General features: G+C 43.5%; 1 protein-coding gene across 1 annotated transcript in view; it reads right to left on the bottom strand.

The window, feature by feature from the left end:
* KIF20B (kinesin family member 20B) overlaps positions 1-21,856 on the bottom strand; it is a 434,415-nt gene that overhangs the window by 56,498 nt on the left and 356,061 nt on the right. The window contains exons 28-29 of the mRNA XM_069239865.1: positions 20,227-20,388; positions 8,759-8,893 (exon numbers count right to left, since the gene is read on the bottom strand). Of these exons, the coding sequence (XP_069095966.1) occupies positions 8,759-8,893; positions 20,227-20,388 (297 nt within the window). The remainder of the gene's footprint in view (positions 1-8,758; positions 8,894-20,226; positions 20,389-21,856) is intronic.

Raw genomic sequence — 21,856 nt, 5'->3', positions numbered from 1 at the left:
AATACAGGAGAATACAGGGGAAAGCGGAGGATTAAGAAGCGTAAGCAGGCGATTGGAGAGGGTTCTGAATGCGCTCTGGGGCGTCTGGAGGAGGAACGCCTGAAACCACATCTCAGGCCTGTACCCCCTGAACTACCTTAGGCTAAAGGGACTCGTGAAAACCGAGCAGTTCACGCTGGCTTCAGCATGATCATGTCTCGCAATAGGAGCGTGACTAAGGCACGGCTGCCACCAAGGTCAATCCTCACATCGATTCAGGATTTTCAGTATGTACTCTGGTGCTCAGCCTTGCACCTCGAAACAGCAGTGCGTGGCGCTGTGCAAAAAAAGAGCAAAAACAAAGCACTAGACTGTAGACAGTACACTGGTCTGTCATCACAGCTGGATCTCCTGGTCCGCTCAGATCACTAGCTTCTTTATACCTCCAAGAGCGCTCGGAGAAGGGTCGAAATGCAGCATGCAGAGCTTGGTAAAAACCATGAAATATGTAAATGTATTAAACACTGCTGAATGACAGCCATAAGTTGTGGCTTTAATAATCTACATTCATTTATCCCAAATGCTAACGTGTGATACACAGAACTGGCTTGGGATGGCTTCTCTTTTCAAACGCCTCTCTAGGTTGTCCTGCAGACACAGCCTTTGTGCAGAGTGATGCAGCTCACAGCAGGGTAATCTTGAGCCTGGAGCATCAAAACATGAGCACAAAAGAAATGTGAACTACCTGCTCCTTGGTATGAGCAACCAAGAACACCGTGATCGTTACAGAATGCAACACCCACCCCCAACCACCTCTAGACACTTACCCGCCATTCTCCCCTTTAATCCATCTAACAATTAGCAGTGTTAAAGGAAGATTATTCAGGAACTCCCCTCAGCAAAATGGTCGTCTCCTAGGTCCCAACTTCAATGACTAGTGGCCTTATTATGATCGCGGTGGCGTTCTGGTTTGCTACCAATGCGGTGGGCCAACTACCACATTACAACCTCGGCAGTCGGACCGCCAGCTCCATCATGATTTTGGATCCCGGTGGCGGCGAACATCCTAATCCGCCACAACCTCGTTCTCCACCAGCTTTGCAGACAGTGAACACTGCGCGAGAGCTGGTGCACCCTGCAGGCGACAGTACAGCTGCCGGCTCCATTACTAGCCAGAAACAATGCTGTAGCCTGTTTCCTGCTAGGCCAGCAGGCAGAAACTTAGGTTTGCACCAGCTGACCTAGCAGGAAACCCATAACAGCTCAGGTGGAGAAGTCGTCGCATAGGCAGCGGCCACCCTGTCGGGAGTTTGACAGATGGAGTTTGCCATCCACCAAACTCATAATGGGACCCTAGTTCTCCTCCCTGCTTGTTCAGGATTGTCAGTAATATACTTCCCCTGTCTGAGAAAACAAAATCACCTCCATTGTGTGCACAAGAACAGGCCAGGAACTTTGAAAATGGAACCCACAGGCCTCTATTAGTCAGCTTCCCCTAATCGTACAATGCATATACTGCACTGGCCATATACACAACATAAACTTGGGATGTTAGCCTATGTATCTTTCATATTAGTGCCATAAAAAAAAACTGGAATGGGAGTAGGTAACAAAACAAGTGTAATATCTGACTGTGCACAGAGGAGGTGGTCTCAGCCAATGTCAAATAACTCATTTTAGTGAGTGAGTAAAAAATAAATAAACCTTTAATACAGAATAGTGAGGAAAGACCATTAAATTACCTTTTTTTCATTACCAACCCCTCACGTACAGCATATAGACCCTGCACCAAAGTTGGCATACTCAGACTAAGTTTTAAAGGCCTGTCCTTGGGTTGGCACAAAGCTGACTAGAGTCTACAGGGAGTGCAGAATTATTAGGCAAATGAGTATTTTGACCACATCATCCTCTTTATGCATGTTGTCTTACTCCAAGCTGTATAGGCTCGAAAGCCTACTACTAATTAAGCATATTAGGTGATGTGCATCTCTGTAATGAGAAGGGGTGTGGTCTAATGACATCACCACCCTATATCAGGTGTGCATAATTATTAGGCAACTTCCTTTCCTTTGGCAAAATGGGTCAAAAGAAGGACTTGACAGGCTCAGAAAAGTCAAAAATAGTGAGATATCTTGCAGAGGGATGCAGCACTCTTAAAATTGCAAAGCTTCTGAAGCGTGATCATCGAACAATCAAGCATTTCATTCAAAATAGTCAACAGGGTCGCACGAAGCGTGTGGAAAAACCAAGGCGCAAAATAACTGCCCATGAACTGAGAAAAGTCAAGCGTGCAGCTGCCACGATGCCACTTGCCACCAGTTTGGCCATATTTCAGAGCTGCAACATCACTGGAGTGCCCAAAAGCACAAGGTGTGCAATACTCAGAGACATGGCCAAGGTAAGAAAGGCTGAAAGACGACCACCACTGAACAAGACACACAAGCTGAAACGTCAAGACTGGGCCAAGAAATATCTCAAGACTGATTTTCTAAGGTTTTATGGACTGATGAAATGAGAGTGAGTCTTGATGGGCCAGATGGATGGGCCCGTGGCTGGATTGGTAAAGGGCAGAGAGCTCCAGTCCGACTCAGACGCCAGCAAGGTGGAGGTGGAGTACTGGTTTGGGCTGGTATCATCAAAGATGAGCTTGTGGGGCCTTTTCGGGTTGAGGATGGAGTCAAGCTCAACTCCCAGTCCTACTGCCAGTTCCTGGTAGACACCTTCTTCAAGCAGTGGTACAGGAAGAAGTCTGCATCCTTCAAGAAAAACATGATTTTCATGCAGGACAATGCTCCATCACACGCGTCCAAGTACTCCACAGCGTGGCTGGCAAGAAAGGGTATAAAAGAAGGAAATCTAATGACATGGCCTCCTTGTTCACCTGATCTGAACCCCATTGAGAACCTGTGGTCCATCATCAAATGTGAGATTTACAAGGAGGGAAAACAGTACACCTCTCTGAACAGTGTCTGGGAGGCTGTGGTTGCTGCTGCACGCAATGTTGATGGTGAACAGATCAAAACACTGACAGAATCCATGGATGGCAGGCTTTTGAGTGTCCTTGCAAAGAAAGGTGGCTATATTGGTCACTGATTTGTTTTTGTTTTGTTTTTGAATGTCAGACATGTATATTTGTGAATGTTGAGATGTTATATTGGTTTCACTGGTAATAATAAATAATTGAAATGGGTATATATTTGTTTTTTGTTAAGTTGCCTAATAATTATGCACAGTAATAGTCACCTGCACACACAGATATCCCCCTAACATAGCTAAAACTAAAAACAAACTAAATACTACTTCCAAAAATATTCAGCTTTGATATTAATGAGTTTTTTGGGTTCATTGAGAACATGGTTGTTGTTCAATAATAAAATTAATCCTCAAAAATACAACTTGCCTAATAATTCTGCACTCCCTGTATGTTCAAGTGGTGTGTACACTCAAAACATACATTTTAAGCTGTCTGCCTCGAATATAGAGCCCTATGCATTATGCCTTTTCTTTTTATAGACTACATACTCAGACTGCTTTCTGCAGCTTACATCCTTAGACTGTTTGCTATCCAAGGACGTTGCCTCCTACTATACTCCTAAAACCCTGCATGAAAAAACTGAACTTGACTTCTGCTTGATTCCTTTTGGTTTGATTCCTCTTCTTCCTTTCTCTAGTGACCCTCTTCTTACCTTCCATCCTCTGCTTGCTTTGTATTTCAGAGTATGGCCTCATCCCAGTATCATGCCTGTCTGTCTTAATCCCTATTACTATAATTCTGCAAAAGCTGCAATTCCATAGATGGAAAACCTCTCCTACTTTAAAATCCCATTGCTGCAACCTAGCATTACCTGATCTCTGCCAGCCTATCTATCTCACCAACCATTCAACTGAAACCGCACAACCACCACTAATGATCAAACCTGACTGGTATTAATATACTCTATCACAATGTAACTGGAGTAAATGCATGAAATGTTTTTTTTTTTTTCTTGAGAGCACTTGACAAACCAAAATAACCAACATTTAACCATTGGCAAACCGCTAACCTTGGGCTCTACTTAGTGTGCTACTAGCTGTAACGTACGTCAACGTCTTGTCAGGAGTAGTAAGTGCTATGTGTATAAATGCAATTAGAATTACAATGTATTTTTTTGTGAAATCAAAAGGTCTTGACTAAGGTTAGATCAGAAAATTTGGCTTCAGTTTCAGTATAATATAACCTCATAGCCCACTATATTGGGCCATTCCGGCCATAAAAAGCTTGCTGCATCGCTAAAGGCCTGAGCCGAAGGCGAGGGCCTTTAACAAGGTAGTGGGCCTTTGGTGGCTGGTATAGCCCAGCTACGGTGGGCTATAAGGTTATAGAATATTCTGCCACTAGAGGGCAGACTGTTCTAATAAATAAAGCCAAAGGTCTCACCGAGACCCCTGTGAGGCTTTTGTTCACAGCTGTTACTGTGAGACAAACATTGGAATGTTGGAGCTCTGGGTCCGGAGCACTCAACTGTCTTCAATGGAGCTCCCAACACTTCAATGTCCTAATGGGCATTATTACAGCACTTCTTAGGGTGTAAAAATCACGATAGCTCTATAACTGGTTGTCATTTCTGCTTCAATATTCAGCTACAGAAATATTCTCTGCAAAACATTCACACAGCATCACCCTTTCTGATCGAGAACCCTGATGAAAAGAAACATCACTCACTCGTGCACACACAGACATCTGAATTTGTTCAGGTTCCATTAAAAAAAATAGTGTCTGTAAATGCTTGGGATAAATGAAAGTACACAAACAGCACTCTTGAAGGATTCTAACGTCCAGAGTTACCCAAGTAGTATGAACATACTGCAAGAGCAGTAACTTATCTACTCGAGCCAGAACTTATCCACTAGTTTCCATACCAAAGGCATCTAGCCTTATTCTTGTGTTTCACTCTCATCGTTACTATTTTAATCCTACTGTGTTGTGTAGTTCTGGTTATTGCAGCTCACGCTTTGCTATCTAAAATACAGTCGTTTTATTAAACCAATCTTTAAAACTTAAACTGCCTTTATCATTTATATGAGACCGCACTGTGTATGAGAGAACCGGTTGTGACCTGAGTGACCACGACTTCCCTGGGAAGTGCTAAGATGTCATGCGCTCGGCTGACCAATTGTCTCTTCCATTTGGGAGAGATGAGTCACTGCTAGTTAGCCGGAGCAAAACCCCGATTTAGAGCGACAAGTGCCATCCACTGTGGGTCAGACTCAGTGCCCCACACTGTGAACGATCTTGCAGCTCAAAATTCAGGAGTCTCATTAGGATAATGAGAGCCTACGCGTCACAGACCTGAACATGCCTCAAAAAAACGGATAAAGCTCACTATAAACAAAGGAAACCAAAAATGGATATCCCGCCTGCCCCCTCAAGTAAATATGTATCCCACTTGTCAACAGCACATTCAGTCCCTACGGTCTGCCCTTGCTCAGTTAATTTTCTCTGCAACTACTAGGATGGTATATAAAATAAGAAGGATTCATTCATACGAATATATCACGGCAGCATGTGATGGAGAAGCCCACAGACTGCGCTTCATTATTCAAAGTGCAGCCAATGCGCAACTGAAAAACTGTAGACATCTTTCCTGGGGTCAGGGCACCTACAGGAACAGTCTCTCCCTATATATAATGTACACCGGTAATGAAGCACAGCCCTCACACTCTTATCAGGAGTTTGTGGCAATCTCGCTATCTAAAGATTCACATACAGAAATACCCTCATAGGTCTTCCCAAAAAAGGTTTAACGCCACGTAAAGTGGTACTATACTCGTGATGGTGTTTTACTACAAGCACTTGATATCTTCTTTATGTTGGCCTCCTTAAATGGCTACTTCTTGAGGCAAGGAGCACACAAACAAGCACTTGCACTATTTGCTCACGTTTGCTTTAGTTAGAGCCATTAGCATTGTAAGTTCCTTACTGGACTTTCTAGTAAAACAGTTGATATAAGCAAGTCAATTCACAGCGCCACGGCTGCCATGCACGTGAGCACGAAGGAGAGACACAAAAGGAAAAAGTTTGCTGGCAGTCAAACGTATCGGCAAACGTGCAGTTATCTATGTAAGCGGGTCAATGGCCAAGGCGGTAACAAAACTGCCCCAAGGAGGGACAAGCGTAAAGCATTTACCAATGATAGCAAAGGATTTTTGAAAGTCAAGCCCACAAACGAATAATAGTGATGGGCGTGAGGTTGGCATGGTTAAAAGCCCACATGGATACCAACTAGTCAGAAAAGCAGCGCATGCGCGCTGCTATGCTAGACCTAAAAAGGTCACTCATCACGTACAAAGTCCTGCACATGGACATCCCTAGCAAGCTAGACCTTTGCACAGAGGTGCATGATTTAGCAGTGTGCTACCTAGCAGGGCAGCTGTAACGTCCCACCGTGTTGCCAGACAGTGGAGGTTCATCATTATATGGCTGCAATGAGAGCCAAGCATATCATACCTTCAACAATGGTACATTTGTGCCACACCCAGACACCTAGGGTTATGCCAGCAGACTGAACTAGGCGACCTGAATGAAGGCTTCGCATCAAATAGGTATTTAAGATAGGTATTTAGAGAGTCTTAAGCCACTTCTCTGCAGATCTGCATTTGACAAAAGGGTGCAGATGTCAGAACTATTATTTATGAAATGGTGTGGATATGGTTTAGAAAAATGGAGACATTCTTCAGGAGGGAAGATTTATTGACCCACATGCAATTACACCCAATAGGATTGCGAGGACCAAGGACACTCCAAAAAGGCCAAGTGATAGCTAGACTGCCACAAAGGTTTGAGAAGTTTTGAGCGGCCCAACCAGTGAACACATTGTTGGTCTCCCTTTCTGTAGCGAGAAATAAAAGGAGACATCACCCGCACCCTTATATTTTGTATTTATATATAGTGCTTACTACGCCTGATGAGACAATGACATTTTGGAATACGTAAAACTTTTACCATAAATACATACATGAACTTTGCCAACTAAGCACCTTTTATTTACTGGTGAGGCTATCATATTTGTTTCAACTCACTCGACTTTATTCTCCCCCTTAACTGACATTGGGATGCCTGTCTAGAATGTTTAATAAGAAGCTTGATGTCATTCAAATGCATACCTAGGTTAGTCGACCCTGCATTTTCACCATGTCCCAATGAAACTAGGTTACATGTCTCCTTATTCCGTCCTTCATTTGCTGTGCTCTGAAGCATAGAATGTTGAAGTGTGAATTAAAGAAAACCATCAAATAAATCAGGAATATTCAAGGGGCGCATCTCTCCTGTGTTCTCCAATGCTTGCAATGTCCGTTGCATCTCTGCCTATTTCGCCTTCGCCTTTTCGATCATGTGAATCTAAAGCACATGTTAACCATTAAATTCTTACGCAAAGGATACCAGTCGCTTATGACTTTCTGGATGCATTGCATAAATGTTCCTGTGTTCCCTTGTCCATGAGAGACATTTATCACTCAATCATGTGGCCTGTGCTCGTCTGATAATCTCAACTACAACTGCTGATGTCCTGAGATATCCAATCTCCTTCATGTGCCCACTGTGCATAAGACACACTATTCTCCTGTGCGCTGACGGATTCTTGTCCATCCTGCTCTGGAATGGTTGACACTGAAATGATCTTTAGTGGGCTGTTGGTCTGCAGCAGGCTGTCTTTTGAAGTGTACCAGTTGGTCCTCTATCGGGAACAGGCTACTCAAGCCAGTTGGAGGGAATGATGTTCTGAGAACTGTCTGCATCTGAAAGTGGCTCCTAGAGGACTACAGTACAAGTTACTTACCTTCGGTAACAAAATATCTGGTAGAGACATATTCTAGTTGCAGATTCCTTACCTTAGAATTTCCCCCAGGCATCAGCCTGGGGGAAATTCTAAGGTAAGGAATCTGCAACTAGAAGTCTCTATCAGATGAGGGGGACGCGGGTTACCAGCATAAATGGGACTTAAATAAAGGCACACATGTTGCACAAGTGTGATTGCTATGGCTAGGGCAACGTGCATTTCGGCAGTAGTTACGCCTTCAGTTGTCCCTCTTCAAAGTGGTGCATGGGATGGAAGCTTCTGGTGGACTCTGGGGAAAGGTACTCGTTCATCCTTCTTGACAATGGAATGGCTACAATCCCTGGCTCTTCACATGCTGGTTCCTCAGTGATCCAAACCCAGAAAGTGAGAAGTTGAAGACAAGCCAGTGCAAGGAGAGGCCCTGCCTTGATGCTCAGTCAGTGACAAGGAGACAGCGAGGCAGGATCGTATTTAGCCTTTACTGCCCTCCCAGCCCACACATGTACACAAAGCTACTTCATGTGAGGGGGCAGAAGAGAAACTGTTCCACACATTGAGAGGCGAGTTGTAGTTAGAAAGGAGAATGGTGCTGGGCAGGACATAGTGTAGCTTTGGTGTCTTAGGGAAATACCCTTGTTTCGTCAAAATCAGTGGGGAGAGCCCTTACTGCTTTGTGACCCCGGTTGAAAAACAAACCTCCAAGCACCCTGAACAGAATGATCATATGTGCTAGATAGGCTAGTGTAGGGAAACCGGTATACCTCATATTGGACGATCACAAAGGCAAATAGCTAGAATTTGTTTAAAAAATAAGCAAAATGTTTAAAATGAGTACATATATACATGGCTTTAATAACAGAAAGCAAACACCTGGATTGAAAACATGACAGGTCATTAAGTTACATGAATACAGTGCTTTAAATTTACCAGAACTATGAAATTAACAGTGAAAAACCACTAACCCCAGATTCATCAATAGAAGACAATTCACTAAACTGACTCGAAGAGTCATCTTTCGTTAGAATCTGTGTCTTGGGTCCGCTGCTTGGGACACTTGGCGCTGGCATTTTCCTGTTCTGCGTTTGTTCCTCAATTGCCTGGGAAAATTGACAGTGAACACAAGATTGAAAGTTAATTTATATCAATATTTTAATGCGAGGGATGCATGAAGCATGAATTATAAGCCACAAGTACTTAGCTGGCGAAGCTGCAGGATGCCTTTTTACGGTGACCAGAGATGACTACAATAGAACACAATCCTCCTAGCAACCATCCAAAAAAATAAAATAACTTGCAAGGAATTCCAGCGAGTTAATGCACCTAATGTCATACTGTGTAACCAAGCTCCTGGCACTCTACACCTGGATCTACAGTCGGCTATACTTAATCGGAATGAACAGAACATACTGAACGGTCACCCTATGACTTCAAAAAGATGCGATGCCAGGCTAAGCAAGTTTCACATCATTGCTTCTAGGTTTAGCTACATTCTACCAAAACCAGCATATTGTGGCTTTGGTGAGCAGTGAGCTAAACGACTGGGTGTTTCTTTTGTAGAATCAGCTTATTTTAGGAACCAGAGGTAAACAAGGACAGCACTGGAATAAAGCCAAAACAAATGTCAGCAACATGGGAGGAACGGAATGCTGCAATAAAACGAAGGCAGCTACCAGCCTAAAACACCCACAGTGAATGGGAAGCACCAAAGAAATAACAAAAATAGTCAGTCACAGCAACAGATAAAGAAACCAAAGTGGAATAATACAGTAGTTGGTCACTGTTCGGAAACAGAAAAAGAAGAGGGGAAAAGGCAAAACTGACCACCAGCAAGCAAAAAAATTGAAAGGACCCTGCAACCAACAAATAAAATCGCTTTAAGCCATAAGATGTATACTAAAATTATACACAAGGTCGAGCGCTTATGCTTGACCTAAAAAGGGCTCTTCCTGGACAAAGGCCTACCTTTCTGCCAAGTTTGGTGTAATTCTGGTAACCTGTTCGGGTTGTAGTAGTGTCTAAATCCCCTATGGGGAAATTGCATGGGGAAAAAGTGGCTCGGAACCCCCGCTTTTTCTCGGCCCCCATTTGACGAATCACCTTGAAGCTTTCCAGACAGCAGCTGAAGTGATTGGCATACTAGTTTTGAAAATCTGATAAAGATTCGTCAAACAGCACCAAAGTTATTCGCAAAACAAAAAACACTGTCTATGGAAACTAGGCCCCAACTATAACTACCCACTGGTGACCGCCAGTAGTATGTATGTATGTAAGTATGTATGTGTGTGTGTACACACATTATATATATATATATATATATATATATATATATATATATATATATATATATATACACACATACACACACACACACATATATATATATATTTTTTTTTCCCACTGGAAAAAAAAATCAAAGGCTACAGGGACGTTAGAGTTAGGAAATAGAATTAAAAAAAAAAACGTAGAAATTCACTAAAAAACAAAGGTTAGAGGGACATTATAGTTACGTTCAGATTTTACAAGCACAAAACTATAGAAATTCAGCTGCTTTAGTTACTTCAAGTAATTATAACTCGCGCCCTCAGGCCGGGTTGATTTATGGGTATCATGAAGAACAGTGCATGAAGATATTTTGTGAAGGATTCGTAAGAGGATTGTAGCCCAATGGGGTGTTATAACAATTGATCAAGAATTAAAATTGTTCAAATATTGAGGAAATGTGTCAATTGTGCAACCTTTCGCAGTTATTATAGATCAACTGGACGATGATACACACAAAATGCAGACACAAAGTAATTTTGAATTTATGTATGTAAAATGGTACTGTTGGTTAAAACCATGTACAATGACAACTGTGTTAGTTTTTTAAAAATTTTAATTGTAGAAAGGGAAGCTGTTAAATAACAGCATATTTTTTCTACTTTCCTTAGAAGGAAGTAGTGGACACGAACTACGTCATCACATTTGGGGATATTTAAGTTTGTTCAAAATGGCGACATACAGGTTGACAAAGACAGTTTACTGCCAAAATGCGTTCTGATTCCCTTATGGTGCTGTTACAAATAAATTAAGATAGCACGCTTACGGAGTGCCATTTCTTCATTGTATTGAAAGAAAGAGTGAATCTGCTGGCGGTCGCCAGTAGGTATAGTTTCCATAGGAAAATAGTTTTTTGACTTGCCTCTATTTCTGGGACCATTTGAATAATCTTCACAACATTTTCCAAACAAAGTGTGCCCAAGAATCTTGATGTGCATTGAAAGTTTCGGGGTGATTCGTGAAGTGGGGCCTGCCGAGAAAAAGGGGGGGGGGGAGGTAAAAAAAAGTGTGTTTCCCATGTTAATTCCCATAGAGACATTAGACACAACTACGGCATGAACTGCAGGACAGAATTACACCACATTTGGCAGAAAGGGAATTCTTGGTCCAAAAAGCGCCCTTTTTTCTTATTTGGTATAAACCTGTTCAGTAGATTGGTTGCCAACATTTCAACCAGGAAAAAAAAAAAGGTGCGGTGTCCCATGCTTCCTTTTAATTGTACCCCGTGGCACTGTGGGAAAAACAGAAGGGAAGTGCACGGAGCCTCCTCCTAGGGCTTATAGAAGGGGGGATGGCTTAGGCCTGGGGAGGTGGGGGACCACCACCTCCCAGGGACTTAATTATTAATAATACAAAGGGGGGGGGGTCCTGTGGACCCCCCGGAGACCGCCAGCTCTCAGAGGCAACATATACATTTAATAGGGAGGGGTCCTGTGGACACCGCTGACCCCAGGGACCGCCACCTCTCTGGGGCTATGATTTATAAAAATGTGGTTGAGGGTGGCTCGGCCCCCCACCGCCCAGGGGTCCACCACCTCCTCGAGGCAACATACAAAAATAAATAATAGAGGGGTCATGTCAACCCACTGGGTCCCAGGGACCACCACCACCCCCACCCCAGGGGCTAAATTTGAAAAAAATGGAGGGGGACACCGCCCCCTCTTGGAGCCATAAATGGCCCTAGGGCCAGTCACCCCAAATGGCCGGCTCCTGCTACCTATGGAGGTGGCCAGCCTTGGGAGGCAGCTGTTTGCTTTTGCTTGGTGGGAGCTGACAGCTCCCACCAAGCAAAAGCTAACATAAGTCTGCTTCTGCTTGCTGAAAGCGGAATTTTCATGCCCTTTCCCTGCCTGCTAACATGCGGGGAGGGAAAGAGATGAAAACATTGCTCCTGCATGCAGGGAGCTGTATATAAAGCAGTTCCCTGCATGCAGGAGCAACACCAGCTCCCACAGGAGAAGGGAGCTGGCTGGGACAGCGGGGGCCTTGAGGCTCCCCCAGAAGTCCAAGAGATGAAGAAAAAATATATATTTTCTAGGTGGAACTGCAGATCTGCAGTTCCACCTTCAAATGTTATCTGACGAAGGTGCTTGAGGAACAATAACAAAGTTACAGACACAAGGTCACTGGAGACATCACCATGGCTTACTTTATTCAGCTGTAGTGTAGGAGATGCACTATACATATACCCAACGAAGTAGCACTTACTAATTACCCAACAGAAAGTGCTACAGTTGGGGAGACATTTTGCACAAAATGGTGTCTCTTTCCGGATAAATAGGCATGGCAGGATTCATTCTGTCACAATACTTATTTCACAGAAATTAAACCTCAAGGGGAAACACAGATATATAAACAATGCAGGTGCTCAAGTTGAAACTCCATTTCTGTAAAGTACTAATCATTCAAATTTCTAGTGCATGGTCAAAGCAAAGCAAATGTTTTTTCTCTGCATTTTCACCTTGAAATGTTATCTATAAACTTTGATGAAACTGTTTACATTCTTGCTTTTTTTGAGTGCACTATCTCAAGTAGTGACTGTGACGAGCGGGTTCTTTCCCATCAACTGCTGCTGAGATCCAACCCCGCCACACACACGCCAAAGGCAGTGCACGACGCGTGGTTGGGTGGTTACAGAGGGATGGCTGCAAGGCCTGGGCACAGGCCAGGCCCTGCGGTGAACCTCCACCGTGCACTGCCAAAGGCACAGCGTGGCACGGGGTTGAGTAGTTATTGGGGGTTGGCACAGGCATGGCCACTGGCGTGTCTCTGCGGCTAAACCCCACCGCGCACAACAGGATTGGGTGGTCATAGGGGGTTGGCCGCAGGTCAGGCTCTGCGGCCAACTTTTGTAATATTTGTAGAATAATGTTTCAGGAAAAAACTGCATGGCGGGGCGCAAGAAATATTTTGGAATTGATTGCGTACCTAAGAATGTAAGGGGAGGAGACAATTTTAAAATTACAAAGATTAGTGCCTCAATATATTATTACAAATATCAACTGTTTAGCTCCTCTAGGTATGAATTGTGATGAAGAGAAGGCAGTACATCTTTAAATAAGATGATACATTTAGCAAATTTATTTCAGCTTAGGTATTCCCCTGCCTCTTCACATCATTAGAGATTATCAAATATTTAAATATATCTTTCAAATGGTTTTTAAATCACATTCTTTAATACATTTTCCTTCCCTTTTTCACTCTAGGGCTGTATTGACAAATACTACAGCATGTAAAGATGAATTTTGCACAATCATGAATACTGGAAATTATTTCGGATAACCTGTGTTGTGTGAATTTAACACCAGAATTCACTGATAATTGATCTTAAGACCATTGGGTTGGTATCTTGGTTGACCCCCTACAATGATTTGACTAAGGGTGATAAATGAAATGTGTATTGTTATTAGAAATGTCATTGTCACCAAATAACAGCCTTTGTACACAGTGTTCTCGAATTATTACTCCTGCCATCCATCACAGAATCTGATATTAAATCTCATACGAGCTTTCTGTAGTGCTGATTGTGAATGATACAGTAAATGAAGTAAAGTGTTTTCACTATGATTCAAATGAACAATTATATGTGTACAACAGCAATGAGTATGAACTGTGTAGTACGTAAGATGCAGAAAATCAATCAAGATGGGTGAATATTGCACAAACATTCAACATAATTATGTTTTATTTGGGTTATTTCTATGAGTTGCATGTAGCCTATTTTTAATGGTTCTGGTCTTTCAAAGAACTCTAACTATTTCTAAGACCCATGGGATCAAAACACGTCAGTTCGTCTGTGTGTGCCAGCACTTGAAATAATAAAGACATAAAAGTCATTTGCGGACATTTCACCACAGAATAACCACCTACACTCAACACCGCTATTTGCCGTTTTTAGGTCTCGGCTCTAGACGGCACGCATTCGCTGTCTCAAACGGAGATATATTGTATCTACTGTGTCCGTGCCAACAGTCTGCCCATCGCTTCCCATTTGTTGGCATCGTCGCACACCTCACTAATCATAGAGCGAAGCAGAGAGGTGTTGGGTATAGGTGTAGAAACTGAACATGCAACTTGATATTTACATATTGCTGGGGACGTGTGTAATTCATTTTCCTGAGAGTTGTTAAGCCATGGGCTCGCGGACAGCTGAGTTAAAAGAGGCGCCTTGATTAGGCACGAGTCCTAAGACAGATGGAGAAATATGGCTGCGCTACCTTTGCAGTTGCAGTTTGTTAAACAGAGTCACAACTGACAAACTGGCTGCAGGCCATGAACCGCGCCAGAACCTGGCAGGAGGTGGTGGAACGCGCTAAAGCAATTAACTGCTCAGCAGAGGGCAACCCTCCCTTACCAAACAAGCATCGGCTAACCAAATAAGTATCTGCAATCTGAGAGCTATAGGCAATGGAAATATAAATGTATTTGTGTACAGCTCTAGGGCTATTTTTACTGAAGTACACAAATTCATTATTTAGCCTCACACCAGGTGACAAACTTAACCCAATGGCCTGAATTAATGGACTTGGTGGAAGATTGAAGGCCAGTCAGCAAGAATGACATCCACTACCTCTGATAGGTGATCAAAAACACTCAGTTGGTTCTGGTTAATCTCCTCCAATGGAGGTGTGGATTGTAGGGGTTCGCTTAAAGCACTATGCCCTGCTGCTGGGACAGTCGGTCCTCTCAAAGAGATTGGTGATTTAGAGGACAGATCCTCAGAGTCAGCAGCTCGGAGTGCCAGATCCTTCAAGGGCAACCCAGAGCCACCAGGATCGGCTGCTCTTGATCCCATTTGAATTTCTTCAAAACACACAGTAATTCATAGACAGTCACTGGGGGGTAAGCTATTGCTTCGTTTGGAGGTGGAAAAATGTCTACCAAGGTACGCTTCAGAGGGCTAAGTCACCCTGGTTTGAAGATGCTACCTGTGATCAGCAGGGTGGCATCTGCTGAATTAATCTGCTTTGATGTTGAGGAAGACCATAGGGTGAATGATGGGGAGATCCTGTTTAGGTTTATCCATAGCCTCCTGACAGATGGCAGGAGGCCCACACTCTATAACGCTTATTGCAGTATTAAATGGCAGTCATGTAGTCCATTATATCAACTGGCTCGACCTGCTCCTGATAACACACTGGCAGGGTCGAGCAAGGCTGAGACCTGGACACCATGAGAGACTCAATCAGGGCTTCATTAAAAGGCAGTAAATGCTCTGAAGTTGAAAGCCAAAGCTGCAAAAGTTTCAGTAAGGTGGTTGGTCTCAGTAGGAAGTAGCAAATCCAACATTTCAGCAGTCCTATGAACTATCAGTGCAAAATAAGCACTTTTTTCACAGGTGTAACTAAGATAAAATTCAGTTTCATCTCCAAGTGTCCAGGTCACTGGCATTTTTTACTTTAAGGTGCAAACCAGCTTTGATATGAGGATGAAGCAAGCGATCCACCTCCTCCTCCTAAATCTTTATTAACAGGAACCTGTTCAAGGCCTTAAAGTGAATCAAATTCAGAGCCAAAGACACCATCAGCATGAAATACTGGCTCTGAGGCAAGGGGGGAAAAGGAAGTGTCTTTCTCAAATCGAAGTTTGGCCTTGATGATCACGCGGGGGTCTAACCTAGCCAAAGCCATGTGGGGACCTAAAATCTATGTCAGAAGAGGATCAGGTACCAGCACCTTTGGAGTCAGGGGATATGCTAATAAGGGAACAATGACCGAGCCTGCAGCAGAAAAGGGAAGTTGAAGCCTGGACTGGTGCCAGAGGTAGAGCGGATGGAGTTAATCTGAAGACCAGTATGTGTCCATGGAGTTCTTGGTGGTGGAAACGCAACAGGAGGCATTGAAGGATAGGTAGGGTCTCACAGGGATGTGAGAAGGATGTGGAAATATCTCTAAAAAAACCTGATTGCTGCAATTTGATGTGAAGTTGATGATGGCCAGGGGACTCTGGGTGCACTGGCTCAAGAACCGGAAATAGATCAGTCAAAGACTTACCCTTGACGCCTTATCAATTTGACCCTTGACTTCGCTTTCTACATACCCGATGAGGGTGAATGGGGCAGGGAATAGCCCAGTATAAAGGAGTGGAGCCAACCCAGTTCCTTGTGCTGGGCATTTTAGAATGTAGCTTTTCTCTCTTCAATGGCTTTTTGATTCAATACAGAGCAGCTGTAGCAAGACTTGGAGGCATTACTGATGCCAAGCCACTTAAAACTGGTGTCATGAGGGTATGCAACCGACATCTGCTTGTGACACGTGCTGAATGGTTTAAATCCTGCTGTGTTGTGGATCAAAATACGGTGGAACCCGAAATCCAGATGGTGAAAAAGAGGAACGAACATCAGCATATAGGTGGCACCTATATGCAGCTCAGTGTTATCATGCAGGGAGATAATATGGAGTTACAATCAAGGCCTCTGCTGCCAACACGCAGGAGCTTTTGTAAGAGTTTCCAGATACAGTCTTTTAGATGGGGATAGAGTTACAAGGTGAGGTTAGCAGTATCTATCTGAAATAATATTAATACATTGTCCTTGTCATGTCTAGGAAAGAATGATGAACACTCCCAGAACTTAATTGAATAACTGCGATGAAAGCAGAACCGTTGACATCCTCAGAGAAAAATGCCACACATTTTCCAGCACAGAACTAGTTGGCTATGCGTATCAAGTATGTGACTGTAATATCACCAATAGCGTGTCTGCATTAGTCTGTTAGAGCAACAAGTTCAGAATACTGGAGAGGGAAATGAAGAAACAAGTAATGAGTGATCTTCATATCTGGGCATGGCACAGTTAAGAAAAATCTTCAGAACATGGCACAGAAGGACTCTTATGAAGTGATCCAATAATTTGAGTGTAGCCAAACATAAGGAACAATGGTAGAAAAGGAAGTTTTTTTGAAACCTAAGTGAATCTTTCTATATAATGCCAAGCAGGCAAAAACCAGTGGTGTTAAGGACGAAGAGTCCAGGACAGCGTTCTGCTTCTAAAAGCCAGGGAAAGCTCTAATCCCATACAATCAAGAAGCTTGTCCCCAAACTTCAGAATGTAGAAGGCGGCAGAGAAAGAAGCTTCAACTGCAAACAGAGGGACACTCCATATTTTACACCACAGCCTTGACCCCAATATTGTCAGGAGGCGAGTCCAAGAAGGAAGCCAAGGGAGCTAAGAAGCACTTGATGTGGCACTATTTTGTGGTGCCAGGAGAACCATGGCATTCAAAAAGATCTCTCACAGTATTCCTGGCTAAAAAGAGAAGGCAGTGGAAGCAGTTTGGGTGTAAACCTGAAAAAACAGAGGTCCAATTACCCGCCTGCAAATGAAGAAAAACCAACAAGTCCCTCAAGGGAAGCAAGGAGAGTATGACGTCCGAGTTCCAAATACAGAAGAAAGAGGCTTGAACAGTAATATTGATGTGAAGGAACCAGCTACCGTAGAGGAAGCCTATACAACTTAACTCCTTCAATATTCATGTGTATTACCTAGTACAGAGACGTAAAAGTGTCCAGTGCCATAGATGTGCGGGTCAACTAAATGCACATAGAATCCACAGAAATAACTTAATTGTGGACATTACGTCAAACCCCTCAAGATAACAAATAGTGGGTCAATTATGGTACAAAGACAAGCGTAAAAACGTGTCCTGGTAGGAAAACTCAAATGTGACATATCAGGGAGAACAAATTAAAAAGCGTACAGAGTAGCCACACTTGGACAGACTGCTCAGCTTTGAATTTAGACCCCCACACCCAAAGGAAAATATTCTCTGATCGTATTTCAGCATTCAAATGCACCACAATAATACAGCAACTGGACAGAACATGCGGTACACCAGGTGCCTGCCATCAGCAGATGTTTAAGGAGGAATCCACTATCAAGGTACCATACCAGAAGTTATAAAATTCCCCGCACCTAAGCGGCAGATAACAGCAGGAAAACAAGCATTTGCAATGCAACGGGTCTCGCGTTTGCTCGTGTTAGAGCTGATAGCGTTGTAAACTCCTACCTGGACTTTTCACTGGTAATGAAACCTATCGCAAAAGTGCAATTATGTACGTAACCGGAAACAGTGCAATTAACTGTGTAACAGGGACGATATTATGTAAAGCGCTCGACTTCTGCCAAGCGAGATCGTGCTGGGAAAATAGAGAAAAAGTAGTCCACGAGCCGGACGGAAAACAGCGAGCCTCGCATGTTTTCTGTACTTGGTCCATGCGCTCGCATGTTTTCTGTACTTGGTCCATGCGCTCGAGGAGGGCTAGCCACCGGAAAAGGCATGACGTATGCATGCCTACCACTAATGAAATCAAGCAGATTCTAACAGGCAAGCCCACGAGCCAATGAAAGACACTGACGTAACGTAGACAGGGCTCCGAGCCCTTTTTAATTCCGAAAGCGTCTCGCTTAGCGAAACGCATGCGCAAGCGAATGCGATGCAGGCTCGACCCTAAAAAAAGAGTATCATTTATTTGTGTATGAGGAATGCTGTTATTATATTAAAATGTTTTTGTTCATGCTAAACAAGAACGACATCCAGTAACAAAGAAGGATACCATACTCTATATTTTACAGTTCTGTGCTGCGGAAAGCAGTTCGAAAACACACCCCTTAGGTGAGCTAGATTACAGCAATTGTCAAACTGTTTTCAAATCCAGAATGACACAGTATTGCAAAGTATGTGCCAGTATACATTCACAATAACTTTACTCTGAGACTCGCAATAACTCCAACTAGATTTACAACATTTATGTTGCTGGTTCAACGGTTTACTACTTTTCGAAGAAATATCATTAAAAAAGTGATGGAGTTAATTTAACACACTTCAATTTACAATACACTACAAGGAATACAAAGTTGGGAACATGACAAAATACCCGTAGAACATAAAATAAAACATCTTAACTAGACACGAATGTATTGAAAAAAGGTGTGGAAGGCTCAAGTTCGTAGTTTTGCTGAGCATGCCGATATTGCTTAAAGGATTGTCGTTATGCACTTTTAAATAGGACTCATGAATGAACCCAGTCAAATATTGGCTAGATCAAGGAACATTTATATCGTGGTTAACAGCTACTCTGGATTTCGTGCACAGAAATGCATCTATGCGAGGGTGACTAGTACGTTGGAAAAGCCAGTGTCGAGGTACTAAAGCTACCATGAGAAACATTTCCCGGTGAACTCTGAAAACATTAGGCTAGGATGGATGCACATTTTTAATTAGATTCACGGGTCAAGGACTGTGGGTGGCACAATGTCACAAGCGGTGACATGAGTGTACTTCCTGAAACAATCCCACAGGGACCCAAACAACATAAATGGAACCTCAGCAAATCCCAGAATGTAGACGAGACAAACACCCCAGAGGTGATGCCAGAAATTATTTCACAAGGACAAGTAAGCTAAATATTGAAAGGTGGCACAGGGACACAGCAGTTGAGTTCTTGGGTAAGACACTGCCGAATCCCACTGGTGAAGTTATCTGCTCTCAAAACATCAGACCCCACTGAGCCCTCAGATGATAACCTGGCTCAGAGCCTGAAAGGGCACCTATCCTGGTTTACAGTCTTAGACCCTGCGTGGCAATATAATTGAACGGCAGTCAACAGGCCTGGATATGCCCTGAAAGGACCAGAGACAAACTGCCCTCAAAGAAGGCAGAAAGTTAGACTCTACAGTGTACCTCAAGTTGAGAGACCGGGTAACAGGGCAGGATCGACTGAAAAGAAAGGTGCGCATCACTGCAACCTGTGCTAGACATGTAAAAAATACCGGTGTATGAAACTGCACTGAGGCAAGGACTGGGGGATCTGGAAGAACATGGAGGGGGCTTCCACAGACGTCTAAAGAAAGAGAATGGATTCATCCATTTAAGCAAAATAAACTAAAATGAACGAAGCTTTAAAAAAATATCAGACAAATTATGTTTTTGCTGTAAGCCGGACAGAAAGGTCTACATGGTCCCCAGCTAAGCTGGCATTCTGCTACAGAGTGCTCTGTGAGAAAAATTGGCATGCGCGAAAAAGCAGGATAATAGAGCAGACAAGGAAATGTTTTTCAAAACAGAAATCTTAATGACTGGAAAAACAGTGTGATTTGTATTTACAATGTTACCTTTTTTGGAGAAACCAGCTCTTTGGCTTCAAGTACATTCATAGAGCGAAGGGCTGGCGAAGTTATAGCTTTAAAATTATCTGCAGGATGGAGGTCTTGTGCCGTTTTTTTGATATGTGCAGCCTGGATCCTTGGGAAATCTTTAATCACCTTCTCGGATTCCTGTTACCACAAAATGTACATTGATTTAGGTTTCACCACAAAACGCTCATTTAGAGTATACTGCTGTATCACACAATTTAGTTCACAGAGGCTGCACATTTATTTACTAAGACTACATATAATTGCTAACAATTATTCAGATTCCTAAAGGCGAGCAAAGCTTCCTAGATCATTTTCTTGGGTAAATGTTAGAAATGTGGTCTCCAGTTGGCCGAGGTATACACCCTTGTCCAAGTACGGACCACAATCCAAGTCAGGGTAAGTCACAACACAATCCAAATTATCCTGTGCCCACCCTCCGGTAGCTTGGCACTGAGCAGTCAGGGTTAACTTAGAAGGCAATATGTAAAGTATTTGTGTAGAACTTATAGTATAACACAGTGAAAACACAACAAAAAAACACCACTCAGGTTTAGAAAAAATAGAGAATATTTATCTAAATAAAATACTGTTGAAACGAGGAAAATCCAGTGTACATAAGCAAAGTTATGAATTTTTAAAGATTAAATCCAACGAAAGCGCCTAGAAACACAATACTTTTGACTGGGGCAATCACGTCGTTGACCGAGTCGTCCCAACAATCCGACACCACCTGTGCAGGTCACGGAGTCGTACTGTACCTGGGGTCTGTGTCTTTTGAAAACAAAGAACAACAACGTCGCACTGAGTCAGAAAGAGGTATCTCCGGAGTCGGTGCGGCATCAGTCTCTTACAGCTTTTGAGGAAAGAGGTGCCGGTTCCATGCTGTGAAGCAGGTGGAGGCGAGGCGTTGGTTCTGTCCTGATGTAGTGGGGGATGATTGGTTGCTGTCCACTATGCGTCGATTGCTTGTGACCCGGAGAGGGGGCTGGTTTCGGTCCGTCAGGATGTAATGAGTTGACTTTGTGTTGTCACGATGACCCTGAGTGACGTCAGCGGAGTCGCAGCAACGTCGCACTTGCGTTGCAGGCCACAGTAGTTACGTGCAGCAATGTCCACGGAACGGGAGCAGGCTGCGGCATCGCTGAAGTAGTTCCGGAGTCGGGTACTAGCAAAAAGCTAGTAGTTGAAGTCTTTGCTGTCCCTGAGACTTCAGAACAGGAGGCAAGCTCAATCCAAGCCCTTGGAGAGCACTTTTGGGGGAAGGCAGAGTCCTTTCAGCACAGTCTGAGACCAGCAGGGCAACAGTCCTTCTCGGCAAAGCTGTCCAGAGAGTCCTTTGGGCAGCAAGGCAGGTCTACTCACAGAGATCAGGTGCAGGTCCATAAGTGTCTGAATTGGTGGGGTCAGAGACCCAGTTTATATACCCAAAATGCCTTTGAAGTGGGGGAGACTTCACAGAATGGTTTTGAAGTGCACAAGTTCCCATTTCAGCCCAGTCCTGTCCTGTCTGCCATAGTCCCAGTGGGGGGTTATCAGACCTTTCTGTGAGGGCTGGCCACTGGCCTTTGAAATTTAAGGGTCAGGCTCTCCACCCTACCAGCCCAGG

The sequence above is a fragment of the Pleurodeles waltl genome, chromosome 6 (assembly GCF_031143425.1).
Source record: "Pleurodeles waltl isolate 20211129_DDA chromosome 6, aPleWal1.hap1.20221129, whole genome shotgun sequence".
Taxonomy (NCBI): Eukaryota; Metazoa; Chordata; class Amphibia; order Caudata; family Salamandridae; genus Pleurodeles; species Pleurodeles waltl.
This window is presented reverse-complemented; position numbering and strand designations above follow the sequence as displayed.